The sequence below is a fragment of the Coffea eugenioides genome, chromosome 7 (genome assembly GCF_003713205.1).
Source record: "Coffea eugenioides isolate CCC68of chromosome 7, Ceug_1.0, whole genome shotgun sequence".
Lineage (NCBI taxonomy): Eukaryota > Viridiplantae > Streptophyta > Magnoliopsida > Gentianales > Rubiaceae > Coffea > Coffea eugenioides.
The window spans coordinates 13,956,177-13,975,203 of record NC_040041.1 but is presented as its reverse complement, the minus strand read 5'-3'; the positions used below and the strand labels follow the sequence as shown (position 1 = coordinate 13,975,203).

The 19,027-nt window shown below is 36.2% G+C and overlaps 1 protein-coding gene across 1 annotated transcript; it reads left to right on the top strand.

Moving 5' to 3' along the window:
• Positions 1 to 4,722: 4,722 nt before the first annotated feature.
• LOC113778727 (probable S-adenosylmethionine-dependent methyltransferase At5g37990) lies at positions 4,723 to 6,994 on the top strand. Its single transcript, XM_027324210.1, has 3 exons — positions 4,723 to 4,812; positions 4,897 to 5,565; positions 6,458 to 6,994. Exons 1-3 carry the CDS (start codon positions 4,744 to 4,746, stop codon positions 6,794 to 6,796), a joined length of 1,077 nt encoding a protein of 358 aa, XP_027180011.1. The 5' UTR covers positions 4,723 to 4,743; the 3' UTR covers positions 6,797 to 6,994.
• The last annotated feature ends 12,033 nt before the right edge of the window (positions 6,995 to 19,027 follow it).

Here is a 19,027-nt window from a genome sequence, read left to right as displayed (position 1 = left end):
TTTCCATCTAGATTTTCAGATTTTTCAATATATAGTACAAAAAAAAATAAATTTTAGAATCTGTAACAGCTGGTTTAATAGATTATGAGTCATAAGTTTTGATAAAATATCTAAATTATTTAGTGAAGTTCTTGTGAATTAATTTTAGAAACCTAAAACTAAATAAAAAAATAATAGGTCTAAATGACAAAATTTAAATGAAAGATTGTGAACATACTATTTCGATGAGTTGGGTGACTGACTTGAAACAAAAAATAGTTGAATGGTTAAAATATATTATCTATATAGTTCAATGGTTGTTTAAGATTTTAAGGTTATCATCAAATTTGGACGAAATGACTATTAATATACACATTTGTGAGCTGAGTGGCTATTTTAAATCTAAAAATCATTGAGTGACTACAGGTGTACAACCATCAGCCTTAGGCTGAGAACTCTTGCCTCCCATCAATTTGTCACAATTGTGATTTTTCAAAAAAATTCACGCACCCGTCTGATCCGGTGGTGGTTTTGTTCTCATCAGTCCTCCATAGGTTCAGTTGGATCTCTCCATAGTTTGATTAGGAAGGAGTGATGGGAGTTACGAGTACGGGAACTACAGATTTTCGAGGACAGAAACAAAAAAAAAAAAAAAAAAAAGACTACAGGTGTACGTGTGGAATAGCTCAGCGGCTGCTAGGAACCGATGTGATTTACGTGATTCTTACTTCACATATTGAGCATTTTAAAAGTTGGACAAATCCAGACCATCGACCTTCCCAGATAGCGGCTCAGCCCCGTCTTTACCAACTTTTCGTGCAGATAAACCGCGTGTCCATGCACGTATACGAACACCAATTGGAAAGCGAAACTCGTCATCATTGATTTGAGATTTTAGGGGATGGTTTTATCTGAAAGTGAAAATTGGACCTATTAGTAGGCTTGATTAAGCCACCACTAATTAACATAAGTCACTCCATGGAATTGAATTCAAATTTTAAATTGCATATTTTTCTTCCCGAAAGACAAGTTTCGATGGCCTACATTGACACTAGCAAATTGACTTTTGCAATTGCACTTTAAATTCCAAAGACACCCCGGGGATCTAGAACAAATTAATGTGGCTGGCTCTTTTTTTTGTCGATAAAGAACAAATTTTTTTTTTAAAAAAAAAAAAAATCTAAACTTCCATAATGTTTTTTGGAATAGAAAATTTTTGATCCTTACTACATGACCTTCATATGGATAACAGCAGGGCAAGTTATCACTCTCAACACTTCCTGATGTGTCTTAAAAATTTTTTTTCTGTAACAATAACCTTTGTATAATTTAAACTATTCTATTTTATAGAGAGAAGGAGCCTAAAGAAGTTAGCAGGTTTACGAATCCGACTAGATCAAAGTAATGCTCTGGCACCTCCTTGAAATTTTTTTAACTATAGATAGGATTCGAACCCCCCCTCCAAAACTTACAGCGCAAAGAGAGATTTAATCCCTTTTTTGTGACCATTGAGCCAAAACTCGACTGTTTTGATGTGTCTTAATAAATTATTTGGCTTTGTCTAACGTCAGAAAAAGTTGGTGGCATTCATTGCATTTGCTGTCACTCAGTGAGAGATCATCATCTTCCTTTCTGGTTTCTTTTGGGGCACTATCTTTATCTTTTGTGTATTAGGGAACTGTGGAAGTGATACAATATGACACAGTGGGACGAGAAAGCTGATTTCAGTTTCAATTTGTTTGATTAAAGATGCATGGCAAATTAAATTTGTTGGAGAAATTAAAACAGTTGCCTAAGAGTGACAAAATCCAATGATTTTTCCCCTTTTTTTTTTTGGCTAATTTGTGCAACACAATGAAAAGAAGATGCACGAAAGGCTATTGTAGACCATGAAATGATGCCACATTTCTTGTCACACGATTTCATTTTAAATTGATTGCTTGGGAGACAAAACTTTACGTGTCCCTTATGTTGGAACTTTTACACATCTACCTGAAGTTTCACGGTCCTTTAGTTAACAACTAAAAGCAAAAAAAAAAAAGTGCCTTCTTTACGTGTTTAATTCGTACAATCTTTTGATAAAAGTAAAGGGTATTTGGTCGAATTAAAGGTAACCGTTCAATTAAGTTGAATTGAGTCAAATGTTTGCGTGTCTAACTTGAATTATAATCATAATGAGAAACATGATAGTTTAACTTGAACTCAGCTCGATTTTAAGATTTCGGACTAAGTCCATAATTGTATGTTAGATGTTGAACCATTTCAAATCCGTTTAAAACTCGTCAATTTTGAGTGAACATGTATGTGAATGTTCAAAAGGGAAACTTAATATTTAAAATTACCGAATTCTCTCCCACCATCTATTTCAGTTGAAGCAAAAAAAAAAAAAAAAAACAAAGATGTGGGGGACTATATTGCAGGAAGTTTTAAAAAATTTAGAGGAAAAACAATAAAAGCTGGCATATTTTCTTAATTAGGAACCAAAAAAAAAAGGAAATCAAAAAATGAAAAAAGAGTATTCATTTTGCTAATGAGGTAAAAAAAGTTTTATTATAGAATTGAAACCTCGTCATTTTTGCTTCTACACTAATCAAGTGTACTAAAGTGCTTCTAAGGTTGAGTTGAGACTTTAAAAATTAGTGGTTTTGATTTTTAAATCTCCTACTTTCGTTTCATTTCTTAAATTCCATCTCTCCCCTCCTAAATTTTTTTTTTTTTAAAAAGATACTAATGTGCTGTATAAATCTTTTATGAAATCAAAGATTTATGTATGTGATGTGTGAAATGAATTTTTGACAAGTAAAGTTCAAAACAGTTATGGAATAGACGGTAGAGGCTATAGTCCTGTCTAATCGTCATGGTAACCTGGTATAAAGTCCGACCGATTGGCAAGGTCATGGTAGTCTGGTATAGAGTACGGCCGATTGACAAAGCCATGGCAGCCTGGTACAAATTCTGACCAATTGGCAAGATCATGGTAGCCTGGTATAAAGTCCGGCCGATTGATCCATGTATGAAATGAGACCAATCGGTAGTCATGAAACCTATTGGTCGCCCACTTAGAAGGGGTTTAATCTCTAGGCTGAGTACTCAGTAGCCGGTCATCACCTATACTTGTTATGAGTTGATACGAAATGATTTATGAACTGATCTGAAATGAGACTTGTGAACTGATTTATGAATTTATTTATGAATGGATATGAAGAGACTTGTGAATTGAGACGAGATGATTTATGGCTTTATGATTTTTCATGTACATGTATCAATAAGATACTTTTAAATTGATTGCCACCCATTATTACTCATTGTTTTATAAACGACGTTACTTTCAAGATTATGAATGTGATCGATGCACAAATGATTTGATTGGTATCTATATATGTATCTATAAAGTTACAAGTATATGGTCCAACAGAGGGGTAAGTATTACCTACTGAGCGATTTGTCGCTCAACCCACTTTTTACCATCTTTGCAGATTCTAAAGAGTACGAATTAATTTACGTAGAAGACTCTGAGGACGACTTTTGTTAGTTTTTAAGTGAACTAGTTGCTTCTAGTTGTTAATTTTATCTACCCCTGTTTCTGCTGTTTCGATCAGAGAATAAATGTACGAATTTATTGAATATTTATAGATTACCTTTTATATGATATTTGTACCGCACTTTATGTTGTTATATTATTTAGTACTTTTAAAATTTAGTATAGTTAAATGATGCCTTATATTTTTAAGTGAGATTTGAGAATATGGCGAATGTTAGGTGACAACACGTGCAGGTTCGGTGCGTGACAAGTCAACCCAGGAAAGGAAAGAACAAGGAATTTCGTGCTCTCAATTTGTTCCCCAAAGCAAGCGTACGAGAGAGTCTGGCTTTTCCTTCAATTTTTGTCAACCAAAAATAAAAGGCAAGAACCAATAGTCAACAATGGCGGCTCAATTGTCGCTTTTCTCCTAATTGGTTTGCAAAAACATACGAGAGAACCTTAGTCAACAATGGCGACTCAATTCTTGTCTCCTAATTGGTTTGCAAAAACATACGAGAGAACCTTTCTCTTGTTCATTCAAGTCGGTCAACCCAAGGCAGGAAAAGCAATTCAAAAAGTCAACAATGGTGGCCTTTCTCTGTTTTTTCCTCAATTGTCTTTCAAAGCAAAAACCAAAAAACGAATCATCTCCAAAGCCAAAACCTACTCATAGTACAAAATACCCTTTTTCGTTGGTAGCCGCCGAAAATGAAGGAATTGATTTCCTTGTTATCGGTCGGTCCCACCAGAGAGGAAAACAAAACGGTTCCCCCAAATCTAGTTTTTACTCCTTTCCAAAAATTGGTATTCAAATACCAACACTCCCTAACTAAATAAAAGGAAATTTATTACAATTTAATTTCTTCAGCTTTTTTAAGCGAATCCACTGCTTGAAATACCCCACGTGTGACGAACCACAGAGATCCGGTTCTGAGGGCTAGACTTAGGCGTGGGCACGCCTACTCATCAGGAAGTCCTCTTAAATGTGATTTTAAACACTTTTCAGCGTGAATCCCTGCAATTAATACCAAACATCACATCTGAGTAAAATCCATCTAATTAGTGTAATATTTAGTCAAATAATTACGCAATATTATCCAAAATATCCCACTCAAATGCACCCTATTACGTGTAAAGGGCTAAAAGACAACACTTAATCCTAAGCTTCTGCCTAGTATAAATTAAACCATCCAGGCAGAGATATCAAGACATGGTAAGAGAAGAGATATAGATAGAAAAAAATGCCTCAAGCATATGCCATGAATGGAGGAAATGGACCTCAAAGCTATGCCCAAAACTCATCCTATCAGGTTGCTAGTTTACCTCATTATAAATGTCTATAAGACTTACGTAAAGATTTTATTTATTTATTTTTTTTTTTTTTTTTGCGGCAGAGAGGAGCAGTAGACGTTGCAAAAGAACTTATCAAAGAAGAGATTGACAAAGAACTTGATGTCAAGCAACTTTCTTCAACCTCTGTGCATCCATTTCGCATAGCAGATTTTGGCTGTTCTACAGGACCAAATACATTTGTGGCCATGAAAGCGATAAGAGAAGCCCTGGAGGAAAAACTCAGAAAAGAGGGACTAGCATCTGAAGTCCCTGAGTTTCAAGTCTTTTTTAATGACCATATATCTAATGATTTCAACACACTTTTTGCTTCACTTCCACCAGAGAGACACTACCTTGCGGCTGGAGTGCCTGGTGATTTCCACAAGGTTTTGCTCCCAAAGGCATCCCTTCATTTTGCTCACTCGTCTTGCACGCTTAACTGGCTTTCAGATGTGCCAAATGAGGTTACAGACAACACGTCCCCTGCATGGAACAAAGGAAAGATTCACCACGGAGGGGCCAAAAAGGAACTTCTTGAGGTTTATGCATCTCAATTTGCCAAGGACTTGGAGTCATTTCTGAATGCAAGGGCACACGAGCTCGTCGATGGAGGGTTGATGGCCCTTGTTATTCCTACTGTCCCTGATGCCATCCGTGAATCTCAGACAACTATCGTCCCAGAGAAAGGATTTGAAATTCTAGGATCTTGTCTCATGGACTTGGCTAAGAAGGTTAGATTTCATTAGTTTCAGATCTTCAACTAAGAACTCTATGCGAATACATCTCAATGCAGGGATGCAACATAGAATTTTGATTTTCTTTGTCACTTGAATAACATTAAATTTGAATTATGATCTAATATATCCTAAATAGTTTTAGATAGTTAAATTATTCATTTTTGAATTCAAATGACATTTGGAATTCTTTTTTAACAGTTCTATGAGCCTGCGGGACAGGAGTTTCGTTGGATCGGATCTTTGCAGGGAGGGGCAGCCACCCCTCAAGAATTTTAAAAAATTCATTTGCCCTCTTATGAATTTTAAAAAGTTTATTTGTATTATAATTTTGCCTTAAGAAATTGCCCTTCTCCCCAAGCTTGAGAATTGAGAATCTGGTATTCTGTGGAAATATTTTTGACATTTGATATTTGCCCCACAAAAAATTTCAGAACTTTTACTTGCAAATAGGGCTATGAATGAAGCTAATTGAGCCAAGCACTCAAGTTGTCAAACTTGTCTATCTATTCTAAAGAGTTTAAAATTGTATTTAAATTAAATTTATTTATTTATTGCACTGAATTTAGATGAGCTTTTATCAAGTCAAACTCGATTAAATTTTTCACATATAAATTTCATATACCATGTTAAGTCAGCCAAGCTCGATTTCAGATTTGAAATTTTATTGGATACAAAATATTGTTCATGTTTGGTTTGATTAATTGGAGAACTAAGCGCAAATTAGTTTTTACTAGTTCAACCTCAATTCGAGTGTAGCGTAGTTTCGCTCATTTTACATTCCTATTTGCAAGTATAAAATATTATTTTGATATTATGTCCTTACCCTCTAAACTGCAGGTTTTGGCTAAAAAAAAGTACTTTAATTACTAAGATGCACTTATTGCAGGGACTGGTTGATGAATTGAAAGTGGATACGTTCAACATACCACTATATTACCCATCTCTTAATGAGATAAAGACCCTGATGAAGGCAAATGAACATCTAAATGTTCAGAGAATGGAGATATTAAGCATTCCAGGAAAGCATGAGTTTTCCTCCAACCCTTGTGGAATTGCTTTGCACCTCAGAGCTGTATTAGAGGGACTTCTAGAGAAACAATTTGGAAGTGATATCATGGATGAATTGTTTGAACTGTTTACGCAGAAACTCGCAGAGTCTTCCTCTCTCTTTAACCCTGAGAATCAGGATGTGGTTGTCCTCCTGAAGCGAAAAATGAGAACATGAAACAAATTTAGTGGACCTCATGGATTGTGCTGGTGTTGTTAGTTTCCGAAGGGCAACCCAAGAAATGGCTTTGAAACAGCTGCTCCTGACTCTGGAACATTAGCTTGCATAATCCAGCATATCTAGAAGCTATCCATTGTAATGGATGAATACAAAAGAACTTATAATGGATGATTAACAAAGAATAAAATCTCACGTATCTTATTGTCCAACTATAAGCTTGGTTGAGGACATCATGTTAGAATATATATTTTGTGTGGCCTAAATAACCACATATGATATTTCTAATGATTTTTTTTCCCAAACGATAACATATGATATTTCTAATGATTTGATTAAATATTTTCTCACTAATTTAAGTGACAAATTTGTATGTGAAAAATTCAATCGAGCTCAATTCGATAAAAGCTCGTGTGAACTCAAAACAATGAATAAAGAAGCCAAATTTAAACACAATTTTAAATTCTTTAAAATTTACAGACAAGTTTGAAGACTTGAGTGATTGATTTAATTAGACTCATTTACATCGTTGTTTGGAAGTAAAATGTTTGTAGTTTTTGTGGGGCAAAAGTAATGTCAAAAATATTTCAACAGAATACCAAATTCTCAAGCTTGGGAAGAGGGGCAAGTAACTGACATCAGAATAATTTCTTAAGGCCAAATTCATAATACAAATTAACTTTATAGAATTCATAAGAGTGGGAGTGAAATTTTTAAAATTCTTGAGGGGCCGCTGCCCCTTCCTGCAAAGATCTGATCCAGAAAAATCCCATCCCACAAGTTCGTAGAAGTGTAAAAAATGAATTCCGAATGCCATTTGAATTCAAAAATGAATAATTTAATTAATTTGACTATCTAAAACTGTTTACTATTCAATGCTAGATGATAAATGTTCGAATTTAATACTATTCAAGTGATGAAAAAAAATCAAAATTCTACTTTGCGTCCCAACATTAAGGGTTATTCAAATAGAGTTCAGGGGTTCAAACCTTGGCTCTCATTAATATGTCTCTATACGAGGATTGTTCTAAATTCATACGAGTGAGTGGTGCACCCGTCTAGTTTAATGGTGGTTCAGTTCCCGTCAGGTTCTCCGGACTCAATTGGACCACTCCTTAGAGTCGATTCCCATAGAGTAGGTTCCCTCCCCCTCTTCGAAATAGGAGTAGGCTAGGTTAGGTTGTATGTGCCGCTACGAAAAAAAAGAAAAAAAATAGAGTTCTTAGTTGAAGAAGATCTGAAACTAGTGAAATCTCACCTTCTTAGCCAAATCCATGAGGCAAGACCCTAGAACTTCTAGTTCTACCTCTGTGATGGTAGTTGTATGAGATTCACGGACAGCATCAGGGGTAGAAGGGCCATCAACCCTCCATCGATCAGCTCATGTAAATGACACCACGTCCTTGGCAAATTGAGACGCAAAAGCCTCAAAAACTTCCATCTTGGCACCTCTATGGTGTTTCTTTCCTTTGTTCCGTGCAGGGGACATGATGTCTGCAACCTTTTTGGCACGTCTGAAAGCCAGTGAAGCACGCAAGATAAGTAAGCAAAATGAACGGATGCCTTTGGGAACAAGGCCTTGCTGAAATCACCAAGCACTCCTGCTGCATAGCGGTGTATCTCTGGTGGAAGTGAAGAGAAAAGAGTGTTGAAATCATTAGATATATGGTCGCTAAAGAGGACTCAAAACTCAGGGACTTCAGATGTCAATCCCTCTGTTCTGAGTTTTTCCTGCAGGGCTTCTGTTATGACTTTCACGGCCGCAAAAGTCCTTGAGTTTTGGGGTATGTGAAGGCAGGAGGGAGGGATTGTGAAGCAAGACGTTCGGGATTTAAAATCTCTCACTTATGCTATAAAAAAACAAAAAAAGGTTCTTCCCAAAATTCACGCCCTTAAGGGCATAAATCTCAAGACGTGGACTTTCTTATGAGTTTGAGATAACGCCTTCTAAAATGGATACGTGAAGGCACTTTGTGTTTTACCCTTATTAAATACGCCCATAATAATAATGAAGTAGGAGATGTCATTATTGCTTGAGTTTATGGTTTTAACTTTTCGGTAATGATTGTCGATCAGGGCAGGGTGGAAGAAAATATTAAGGTGTGATTCAAGTTTATGGTTTTTACTTTTCGGTAATGATTGCTGATCAGGGGAGGGTTGGAAGAAAATATTAAGGTGTGATTCTGTTTAACTTCGAAAAAGTCATGCCTAGGTGGCTATTGGGAAAAAATTATATTGAGACATTAGGAATTAAAAATCTTTGATTCAATTTTCCTTTTCCCCTGTCTGCACTTCTTAAATCACATCTTTACTCCTATTTACAAAAATTAAAAAAAAAAAGTTTATTTGACATACACAGTAATATTTGATAATTCATAAAAAGTTATGGAAATATCTGAAATGACGAAGAGTCACCATAACTCACAATTGAGTGCTTCATGTACGTGATGCCATGTATAGGTTTTAACCTAATATTATAGGGTACATTTGGAACAAATTTGTGCCGGTACATTTATTACAAGTGATAGTAAGTTTCTTATAAAGCAAGTAAGTGTTATAATTTGTGCAAGTTATTCTTTATATAACAAATCTTACTAAATTTTTAGCAGAACTTACCACTTTTATACAAAATATACTATTTTTTCAAGAAAAATTTATGATTTCATTGACAAATTTTACCACTTTTTTTTTAGTAAAACTCAGTGCATAATTAATAAATTCAACTAACTTTGAAGCAAAATTTACCATTTTTTATTACAAAATTTACTACTATTTCTTTCAGGTAAAAATCATGACTTTATTAACAAATCTTACTATTTTTTTATGCAAAATGTAGACACCAAAATTTTGATAATTCATTTATTTATTTATTTACGTTTGACCCTTTAATTCTTATTTCAAGAAAGATCATTTTTTTATTTGATTGGTTTTTATAGGAAAGTGAAGATAGGAAAACAAAGAAAATGGAAATAAAAATCAAATTTTTGTAAAAAAAAAAAATAAAAAATCTCCCCTGACGCGCGTGTGCAACACGCAACACACTAGAAACCAACACAATAGCTGGATTTTTGGAGCATTTTGGATTCAATTTTTCTTCCTTTTCTTTTTCCCCAACTTTACCGGTACAAAGGGCACCTCATCCTTGCAAGAATTATCAAGAAACCTCTAGAAACAAGATCATCAAATGGTCCAAAATGAGCCAACAAAACTCATTCCATCCCCACCATTGAGATAAGGGTTTTGTTGTTTTAGTCTCATTTAAAAGGTTGAGAATGCAGCTTTAGGGTAAAGAGAGTTAGGGGGAAGACCGCAAAGAAAAGAACAAAAAAGAGAGGAAAAAGAGAACGAGGAGAGAGAAAAAACATAGCAGAAATTTTCTGAAAAATTTCTTGAGCCAGGGCTAATGATTCAGCCTCCTTTCTGATCAAAATCCGATCTCGATTTTAGTTCTTTAGATGATTTTTTTTTTGTTTTTGCACTATCTACATTCATCAAGGGACAACTTTTGTTCAGAAAATTTTTAGTAAAAAATGCCTCTAGGTTCTTTGAATTTGGGCTTGAAATCCTTGCTTAGCCAACCCTTGAAACCGATGTTAGACATAAAGAGTAGGATCTTTAGTATGATTTGTAAATTATAATTAAGAGATAAATTTTAAATTGGCATACCTTGCGACATTGAAGACATTTTGGAGAAAAATTCCACAGCTCTATATCACCAAGCCCTTCAATCTCCAAGGTTGGAAACTATAGCTTTATGCCATCTAGCCTTCCCTCACCTAACTCTCTATTATGTTATTTTAGTGATGGGTAAAAATAACGTATGTCAGAGTGGTGAGAAGGACCAGGAGCTCTAGAACATTTATAGAGTCACAATCCGTCCCATGATGGGATAATGATAAACTCTAATATTCTTATCGTACTTTATTTATTAACCATAATGATAAGATACAGTTTAAAATTACTATAATTATCAGATAAAGTACCACAATAAATATCATATAATATGCCCACATACAATGAATATGTGACTTCCTACTTCCTCCAGTCATATATTCTCATTAGAGTTCTGTAATTGGTTATTCGTATTTATTCATATGGTTATTTATCCTTCTAATTAACGGGAGTTATCTTAATAATATTATATGTGGTCATGCAGGCCACATAAATATTCTAACATTCTCCCACTTGGACAAATGACCACATAAATAATAACTGTACAGAATCAAATAAGTAAGGTAGAGTGGCCACAACATTTAATTATGTTTATCCTACACCGTCATTAGAATGAATCATGGCAGTCATATATCAATTTGAACATATTTCCTTTCATGTATCACAATTCTAACAACTTAATGTAGATAAACCTAATGAGGAAGAAATGGACAACAATTTTGATGTCCATTTAATGGTCCAAATATTAATCCTGTGCATAATTCTCATGACAATGTGCACAAACAACAGGATTTAATATTTTACACTTATATGCCCAAACATCAATAATAGTGATAGGGTGTTAATTGTTAGCAATTTTATTGTTAATTTTCCCTTTTATCCTTGCCAAATAATGTTTTAATTATTAATATTTACTTATATTTGGTTTGTGGACTTAATTTCAGGAATGGAACAGAAAACTACCAAACATGAGGGTCTTTCTGGAGATAATTGAGACTTCAAGCAAGCCACAGTGCCGAAAAGAACTGGACTCCCGTTCCTTTACTTTTGTTGACTAAGAAGACTACAACCAGAGACTGCGGCAGAGAGAACTTCAAGGCTTGGGCCTTTGACTTCTGCAGGGACCACGGAGGAAAGGACAAGGGCTTTAGTCATTTGGCTCTTAAGAGCAACGTAGAGAGCCAGGAAACTAAGAAGTAATTGGGAGGCTTGTGGCTAAGTGGTGGGGACCGCACAGGGGCTCAAAACAAGGAGGTGAATTCGGCAGGCTTGTGCTAATTCGTAGGGACCACGAGACAAGAAGTAGTTTTTGTTTTAGAATAGGAGAGCTTCGTTTTGTTTTTGCTTCTAGCTAGTTCCTTCGTATTCATTACTTTATATATAGCTTTGCCGTTTTCTTCTAGGGAGAAGAGAGACATAGTTTGTTTTCAATAATTACTTCTGCACTTTTGCATGGGATTTCCTCCATGAAGATGAATTAAATCCCTTCGTCTAGTCGAGGAACAACGGAGGACTTGGTTCTACTAAATTTGTGAGATCGAATTAGTTTTTATTTATTTCCATTATTCACTGGTATTTGTCTATCTTCTGCTTTATGTTCATATGGTTGTTTTATTATTCAATTATCCAGGGCACGAATTCTAGATTAATTCAATAACCTGAAGCCAATTAGGGTAGTTAAATCCGTAATTGTTTAATTATTCTAAACTGGTGGCAATTGGCATGATTGGGTTTGTGTCAGGGAGATAGACGGGCTAACTTAAAGAGACCCTCGTAGTGTGTTGATTGGTTAGAATTAGGCTCTTCTAATTATTCATGCAATTAGGGAATTGAACTTCTATGGTCGTACCTAGGGTTATTTCCTGATTAGAGAAATGGTCAATGGTCGTACCTTGGCTATCGACAAATTGAGGAAGAGTTGGTTGTTTATCGCGTGTATGACAACTATAACTAATTTATCAGATAGTAACTGGAATAATCCTTGCATCTGTGATCGAATTAAGTGAACCATCTCCGAAGTTGTCTCTTGGCTAGAGTTCGTTTGTTATTATTTTTATTGTGATAATTAGTTATTTGAGTTGTAGTTGTTTTATTTTATTTTAATTTATTCCAAGCAATTTAGTTACTCTCATTTTCAAAAACGCCCCATACTTCGGATTTTAAAAGAAATAAATTATCCCCAATCCCTGTGGATTCGACCCTGCTTATCACTATCTACAGAAATTATATTTTATTTAAGCAGGTATTTATTATTGCACAGGTTTGACACCCTGTCAATTTTTGGCGCCGCTGCCGGGGACTGGTGCCAGATTAATTTATTTCTTTTTTAGTTCATCTTGTTTTTATTTTTATTTATTTATTTTTCTCTTATTTTTTTATTATTATTTTTTTATAGTTGATGGCTTTTAACACTCCGTATTTTGGTGATAGACTGGATTTTGTTTCCAGGGAAGACAATGAGGCTAGTTTTTTTGCTAAGTTTGCATATTCAGAAGCACTAAACTCTATTAGAGAAAGAATGGCTGCTGCAACCTGTAAAATTTGTTATGCCAGGGATCATTCAACCGGTATGTGCCCCAAATATCAAGATAATCTGAGTGTCCCACTCAATAATTATGGAGATTTTTCACCCTGGTCTCAAACGTGGTATAACCCTAATCCAAACGGGTATGATCAAGGATGGTGGGATAACTCCAATTATAATTATACAACGGGGCCAATGAATTTTCAGCAGTATGAGTCTCAAGTATCGTCATCTATGTCAAGTATGTCTCTTGAAGAAATAGTTGAACCAATAGCTACTAATACATACCAATTCCAACAGGAGACACAAATGAGGAATGAGATGATGAAGGATGCAATGAGTTATCTGGCAGATCAACTATGTCTATTGACATCCAGAATAAATCGATTGGCTTCTCAAATGGAAGAATTGCCCTCGAAAACCATTGTTGATCTAGAAGAAAATGAGAGTGCAATTTGCTTGACTAGTGATGAGGAGATGCAAGAGTGTCAAAATGAGAAATCTACAGATGCAGTTGAAAAAGAAGCCAAAAAGGAAGAAATGGAACCCCAACCGCAACCCATTCAAGTGAAAGAATCCAGTGAAGAATCATCAAATATGGTGACACCACCTCCATTCCCTAACCCGCATTTTCTTAACTCTTACTCCATGATTTCTGTTAATGAGATTGATTTTGTTATACCGGAAGTTTTTGAGTCTCATGGCAGAAATAAGTTAAGAGTAGCTATGGTCAAATATCTTGAACCGATGAATGCTCTTGATGGAGGAGTGGATGAAGAATTGCGATCAATGCTTGATTATTTGGCGCCATCAACTAGTCCATGGAAGACCTTAGCTCGTGTGCTCAAAGATTACTCCATCTATGAGGGTTACCAGGATCACATTGAAGATGAAACATTGAAACGAGCCACAAGATTTTATCCTCCATGAGCAAAACATGATAATGTCTAGCCAAAGACATTAAAGAAAGGCACTTTTTGGGAGGCAACCCAATTGTTAATTTTATTGTTTTAGTGCTTAATTATTTAATTATGTCGTTTCTCACGTGGGTACTAGTCACTCTTGATGTTTTTTAACCCTGATCAGGATAGGTAATCTTGGCGTGCCCACGCAAGGAGGACACGCGTTAAAGTGCGTAAGGTAACTCTCGAAATCAGTGGATGCTCTCTAATCTTGGCGTGCCCACGCCATGTTTGACGATCCAAAAACAAAGGAAATAAATTTTCACTTTCAAAAAATTTTTTTTTTTTAAATAAAAGTAATTTCCTTTTTCATTTTCAGTTTTGGTATTCAAAAATCGAATTTTCCAATCTCAATTCAATTTAAAAAAAAAATTCGAAAATTTTTTTTTTCTTTCTTTCTTCTTCCCTATTTCCCTTTCCCTTCTCTTTGTCCGCCGCTACACACGCCACACCACAAACCTCTTTCTCCATCGCGCGAGTCTTCTCCCCTCCTTCCTCTTTGCAACCTCGCGCACCACCAGCTCTCCGCGCAGCGAAGCTGCTGCCTTCCACAGCTCGCCGCAGCTCCTATTGAGCTCACACGCCACTGGCAGCCGCGGAGCTGCTCGCCGCGCGCCACCATTGCTGCTCCTTCCACTACTGTCGGCCATCTCCTCCACTTCACCCACTATCGTCGAGCTCCCCCCTGCCCAGCGAGGCACCAGCTCGCGCACTTCTCTCCAGATCTCCGCTCGTCACAACTACCAGCCCGCCGCACTCCAGCTCTGCGCACATCGCCGTCATTGCTGTCTGCCCCGCCATCAGGGGCCGCGACCACCACCAGCCTTTCAGCTCGCTTGCCATCTCCAGCTTGCGGCAACTGCTGACTAGCCGCCATCCACCAGCGGCTACCTGCTCGCGTCCACTTCGCACGGCACAGTCGCTGCCATCGCCCGCTGCCCGCGCGCGCTGCCGACAGCCGGCCATCCCAACTTCCTCTCTCCCTCGCGCGGCCTTCTCCCTTTCCCTGCTCCACCTCTTCGAGCGCCACTATCCAGCCCACGCCGCTCCTTTCTCCAGTCAGCTCCACCTCAGCACCTCCAGGTTCCATCGCCAGTCCACACAGCGCAGGCCACCTATCACATTTCTTTGACAGGTGGAGGTATTGACTTCTTCCCCTGATTAGCATTTTTCTAGATCGAAAATTGCTGGAGTGTGTGTCTTTGTCTTGGGCGATTTGCCGGCTAAAGCAAGGAATGTTTTGGGCAATTTCTAGGGTAAAATTTTGGACGGAATTGGGTTTACTTGCTGCCATATGTGGGGATATTTTCTGATATTTATTGAGTTGCTGCTGTTTGATTTAAATCCTCCCTGTGTGGACACCAGTGGTACTGGTTGCATTGTTGCTTACAGTTTCTTGATCCTCGGTGCTTGACTGCCTATTTGACTCCTGGATTTTAGTGCTTAAATTGTTTTTCGAATCCTGAACTGTGGTTGCTGGAATTGCCAATTTCTGTGGTCAATTGCTAATTTTAGCAGGTTGAATTGGGTAATCAACTGTCCAATTGGAGACAGTTGTTATGATTTTGGGTCCATTTGTGTCTAAATTGTATAATTTGTGTCGAGTTGTGGGTAATTTGCTGCAGCTGTTGGTTAAATTAAGAGGTGCCTGTTACGCTTAAATTTGCTTATTGAAGTGGTTACCTCTAATTGCCTTGCTCAGGAGCATTTTATCCTTTTGGTTTCCTTTACTAAACTCTTTGGAACACTTGTTGCATTTTGGACTGTCTTGATTCTGAATTTGACTACGTTTGGACCATAGGTGCTCATTAATTGCAATTGTATTAGTGTTGGGGTATTCGTATAACCTGTGAGTGATTGAATTGTGCATTTTATTCGTTGGGTTGGCTTTAAAATTGTTAATGCTTTGAATTTCCGGCATCCATTATTTGTTGGCAATTATAGTCTCTTGTTGCTTAGAGTGATACCTAGAGTCCATGGTGAAGCCACGAATGGCACCAGCTCTAGATGCGAGTTGATCCACAATTTCCACCTGAACCGTCCTTATTTTGATGATTTCAGGGAAGTACCGTTGCTCCTCTCATTCCTTCTGCTTTTACATTATCACATTGAGGGCAATGTGTGAATTAGGTGTGGGGGGGGATCGTTGTGGTGCTAGTATTTTTGTTTTTAGTTTTTAGGGGCTTTTCCTTTATTTTTAGTTAGTTTTTGCCTATCTTTCATTTATTTTCTTTTCTTTTTCTTTCTAGTGATCAGTTCATATGAATACCAAGTTTTGATGCCGGATTGTTGTCTCTAATTCTGTTATTGCCAAGTTTATTAATAAAAAGGTATCAAGTTGATGTGGCTGAGTTCAGGAACATCTCTTTTGTGAATATCAATAATTGCTTAATTTTTCCAATTTTTGGTTAACTTTTCTAGGCATAGGGAATGATTGTTGGCATTTTTCATGTGTATTGGTCCAGTTATTAATTTTAGTTCTCCATGTTTGGAAATTTGAGGTTGGCTGCTGTTATTTTTGTATTATTTTTAGTTATTGTGCTATATGATTGTAAATAAGAGTTCACTGTACTCCGCTAGTGATTAGTACCGAGTAACCGGGGATTTTCACCTAAAGTGTTGATTTTCGCGTCAAAAGGTAGTAGTTGCTATGAGTGCGTGGTCCTGTAGCGATTGGAGCTGAGTAACCGGGCTTCTCCATCTGTCAAATGTTGGAGTTCGCGTCAAAAGGCTCTAATGGCTAGAGACTAAGTCTTTTGTTATTCAAAGAAAAAAAAAAGAAAGAAAAAAAAAGGGGAAAAAGAAGTGAAGTAAAGATTGTGTTAGTATGTGAATAAGTCAGCTTGCCGGTTTGTGATCTTAATGTCGAGATTTTAGTTAATAGTTGGACCATTTGCTGATAAATGTGAGCAACCATTCCTTTTTCTTAGATTAGTTTGCTTTAAATTGGAGGAGTTGGTAGTTGGGAGGCTAACCGGGGTGATTTTTCTTGGATGTTGACCTGTGATGCTTGATATTTATTTTTCTTGGGCATCTTGGCAATACGGTAGTTGGACCAGTAGCCATTGTCAAATTTTTGGGGTTCAGTTGCTGTTCCCATGCTTGAGGGCAAGCATGATTTAGATGTGGGGGGAATTGATAGGGTGTTAATTGTTAGCAATTTTATTGTTAATTTTCCCTTTTATCCTTGCCAAATATTGTTTTAATTATTAATATTTACTTATATTTGGTATTGGACCCAATTTTAGGGAGTGAAACACAAAACTACAAAAAAAGGAGGGACTTTCTGAAAATAATTGAGACTTCAAATAAGCCACAGACCTGGCCCACATGGTGATATACGTGGACTGCATTTCTTTTTTGCGGATTAAGAGTATCTTGGAGTGTTGAAGTGTTTGACTATCAAGAGGAAACTAAAGAAAGAAGGACTTCAGAGAACTTCACTTTATGTCCACTCCTTTCTCAATTTGTGCGGGGACCACGGAGAGAAGAAAGGCATTAGTCATTTGAATTGAAAGGAAACAAACGTGCAAAGACTTGTTTTGTTCCTTATTCGTGGGGACCAATGAATAGTTTTAGCTTAGCTTTTGGCATAGTTTAGTTTTTATTCTTTCTTTGTTCTTTTGATGGTCTGGACCTTAGTTAAATTACGTGGAGATTTTTTCATGAGGCGTGGCTAAATTCTTCTAGTCGAGGGGACAACTGATGAATTGGTTCGGCAATTACTGTGAGATCTAAACCACTTTTAATTGTTTTTCTCATTTATTGGTATTTATATGTTTCCTGCTTTTAATTGTTGTAACCCTTATGTATGATTGATTAGTGTGCAATAATTAATTATTCATATAGGTTATTTTGCTAAATAGGGGTAATTGAATCCATAATTGTTCGTTATCTCTATCTCAGTAGCAACTGGCGTAATTGGGTTTATGTCAGGGGAACATACGATCTAGCTTAAACAAACCCTCGTAGCGTGTTTGTTAGTTAGGATTGGGCCTTTCTAATTATTAATGCAATCTAGAAATTAAATCTTACGATCGTACCTAAGATTATTTTTGGGTTAGAGAAATAGTTAACGGTCGTACCTTAACTATCGAAAAACTAAGGAAAGGTTGGTTGTTTATCGCGTGCATGACAACTATAACTAATCTATTAATAAATGTTGGAATTATATTTGAATCGATGATCAGTTGCATGAACCATTTCTGAAATGTACCCTTGGCTAGAGTTTCTCCAATTATTTCTTTTAATTAATTATTTTCTGCAGTTAATTTATTTAGTTAGCATTCAATCCAAAACCCCCCATACTTTGGACTCTAAAAGAAACGAATTATCCCCAGTCCCTGTGGATTCGACCCTACTCACCGCTATATACAAAATCTGTATTTTTCTCGAGTAGGTATTTATTATTGTACAGGTTCGGCCCCTGTCAAATAGCAAAACCCCATTGAACTTATATGTTCGCAAAATCTTTTGGCACCAATATTTCATTAATGGGTATACTCAAATGGACACCTTAAATTTGACATATTTTATAGAACAATCTAATACATGATTCACTTTAATGTGCTTAAATCCATTAAAGCACTTACTGTTCTATAAAGATACAATAGTGGAAAGTCTCAACAAAACATAATGGACTTAATTATCCATAAAAAGTTAGAAATATAATAGCAACTATACAGTAAGCTAATGAGTTCTTTATGAGCCATATGATTGTAACAACAACTTAGCCGGCATCCTTAAGTTGTAACATTAATGATCATAACTAAAATCTAACGAACTCAAGTAGTTGCAACTATTTCGTGATTAATATTCTAACTTTATGCCAATTTACTTGATTCAACTCCCACTTTTCCTTATATACCTTAATAAAAGTGTCAAAGTTGAATGACCAATAGTACAAAATTGACAAAATATAGGCCGACCAACAAGTACCTAATTATAGTTTATAGCATCCATATAACTTGCAATTATTTCAAAATATAATAAACATTATTTCAATCTTAGATTCTTAAAAAAAGACTCTTTAGTGAAGGCTAGATGAGATAGTTCAAAACATTCATTTTCTAT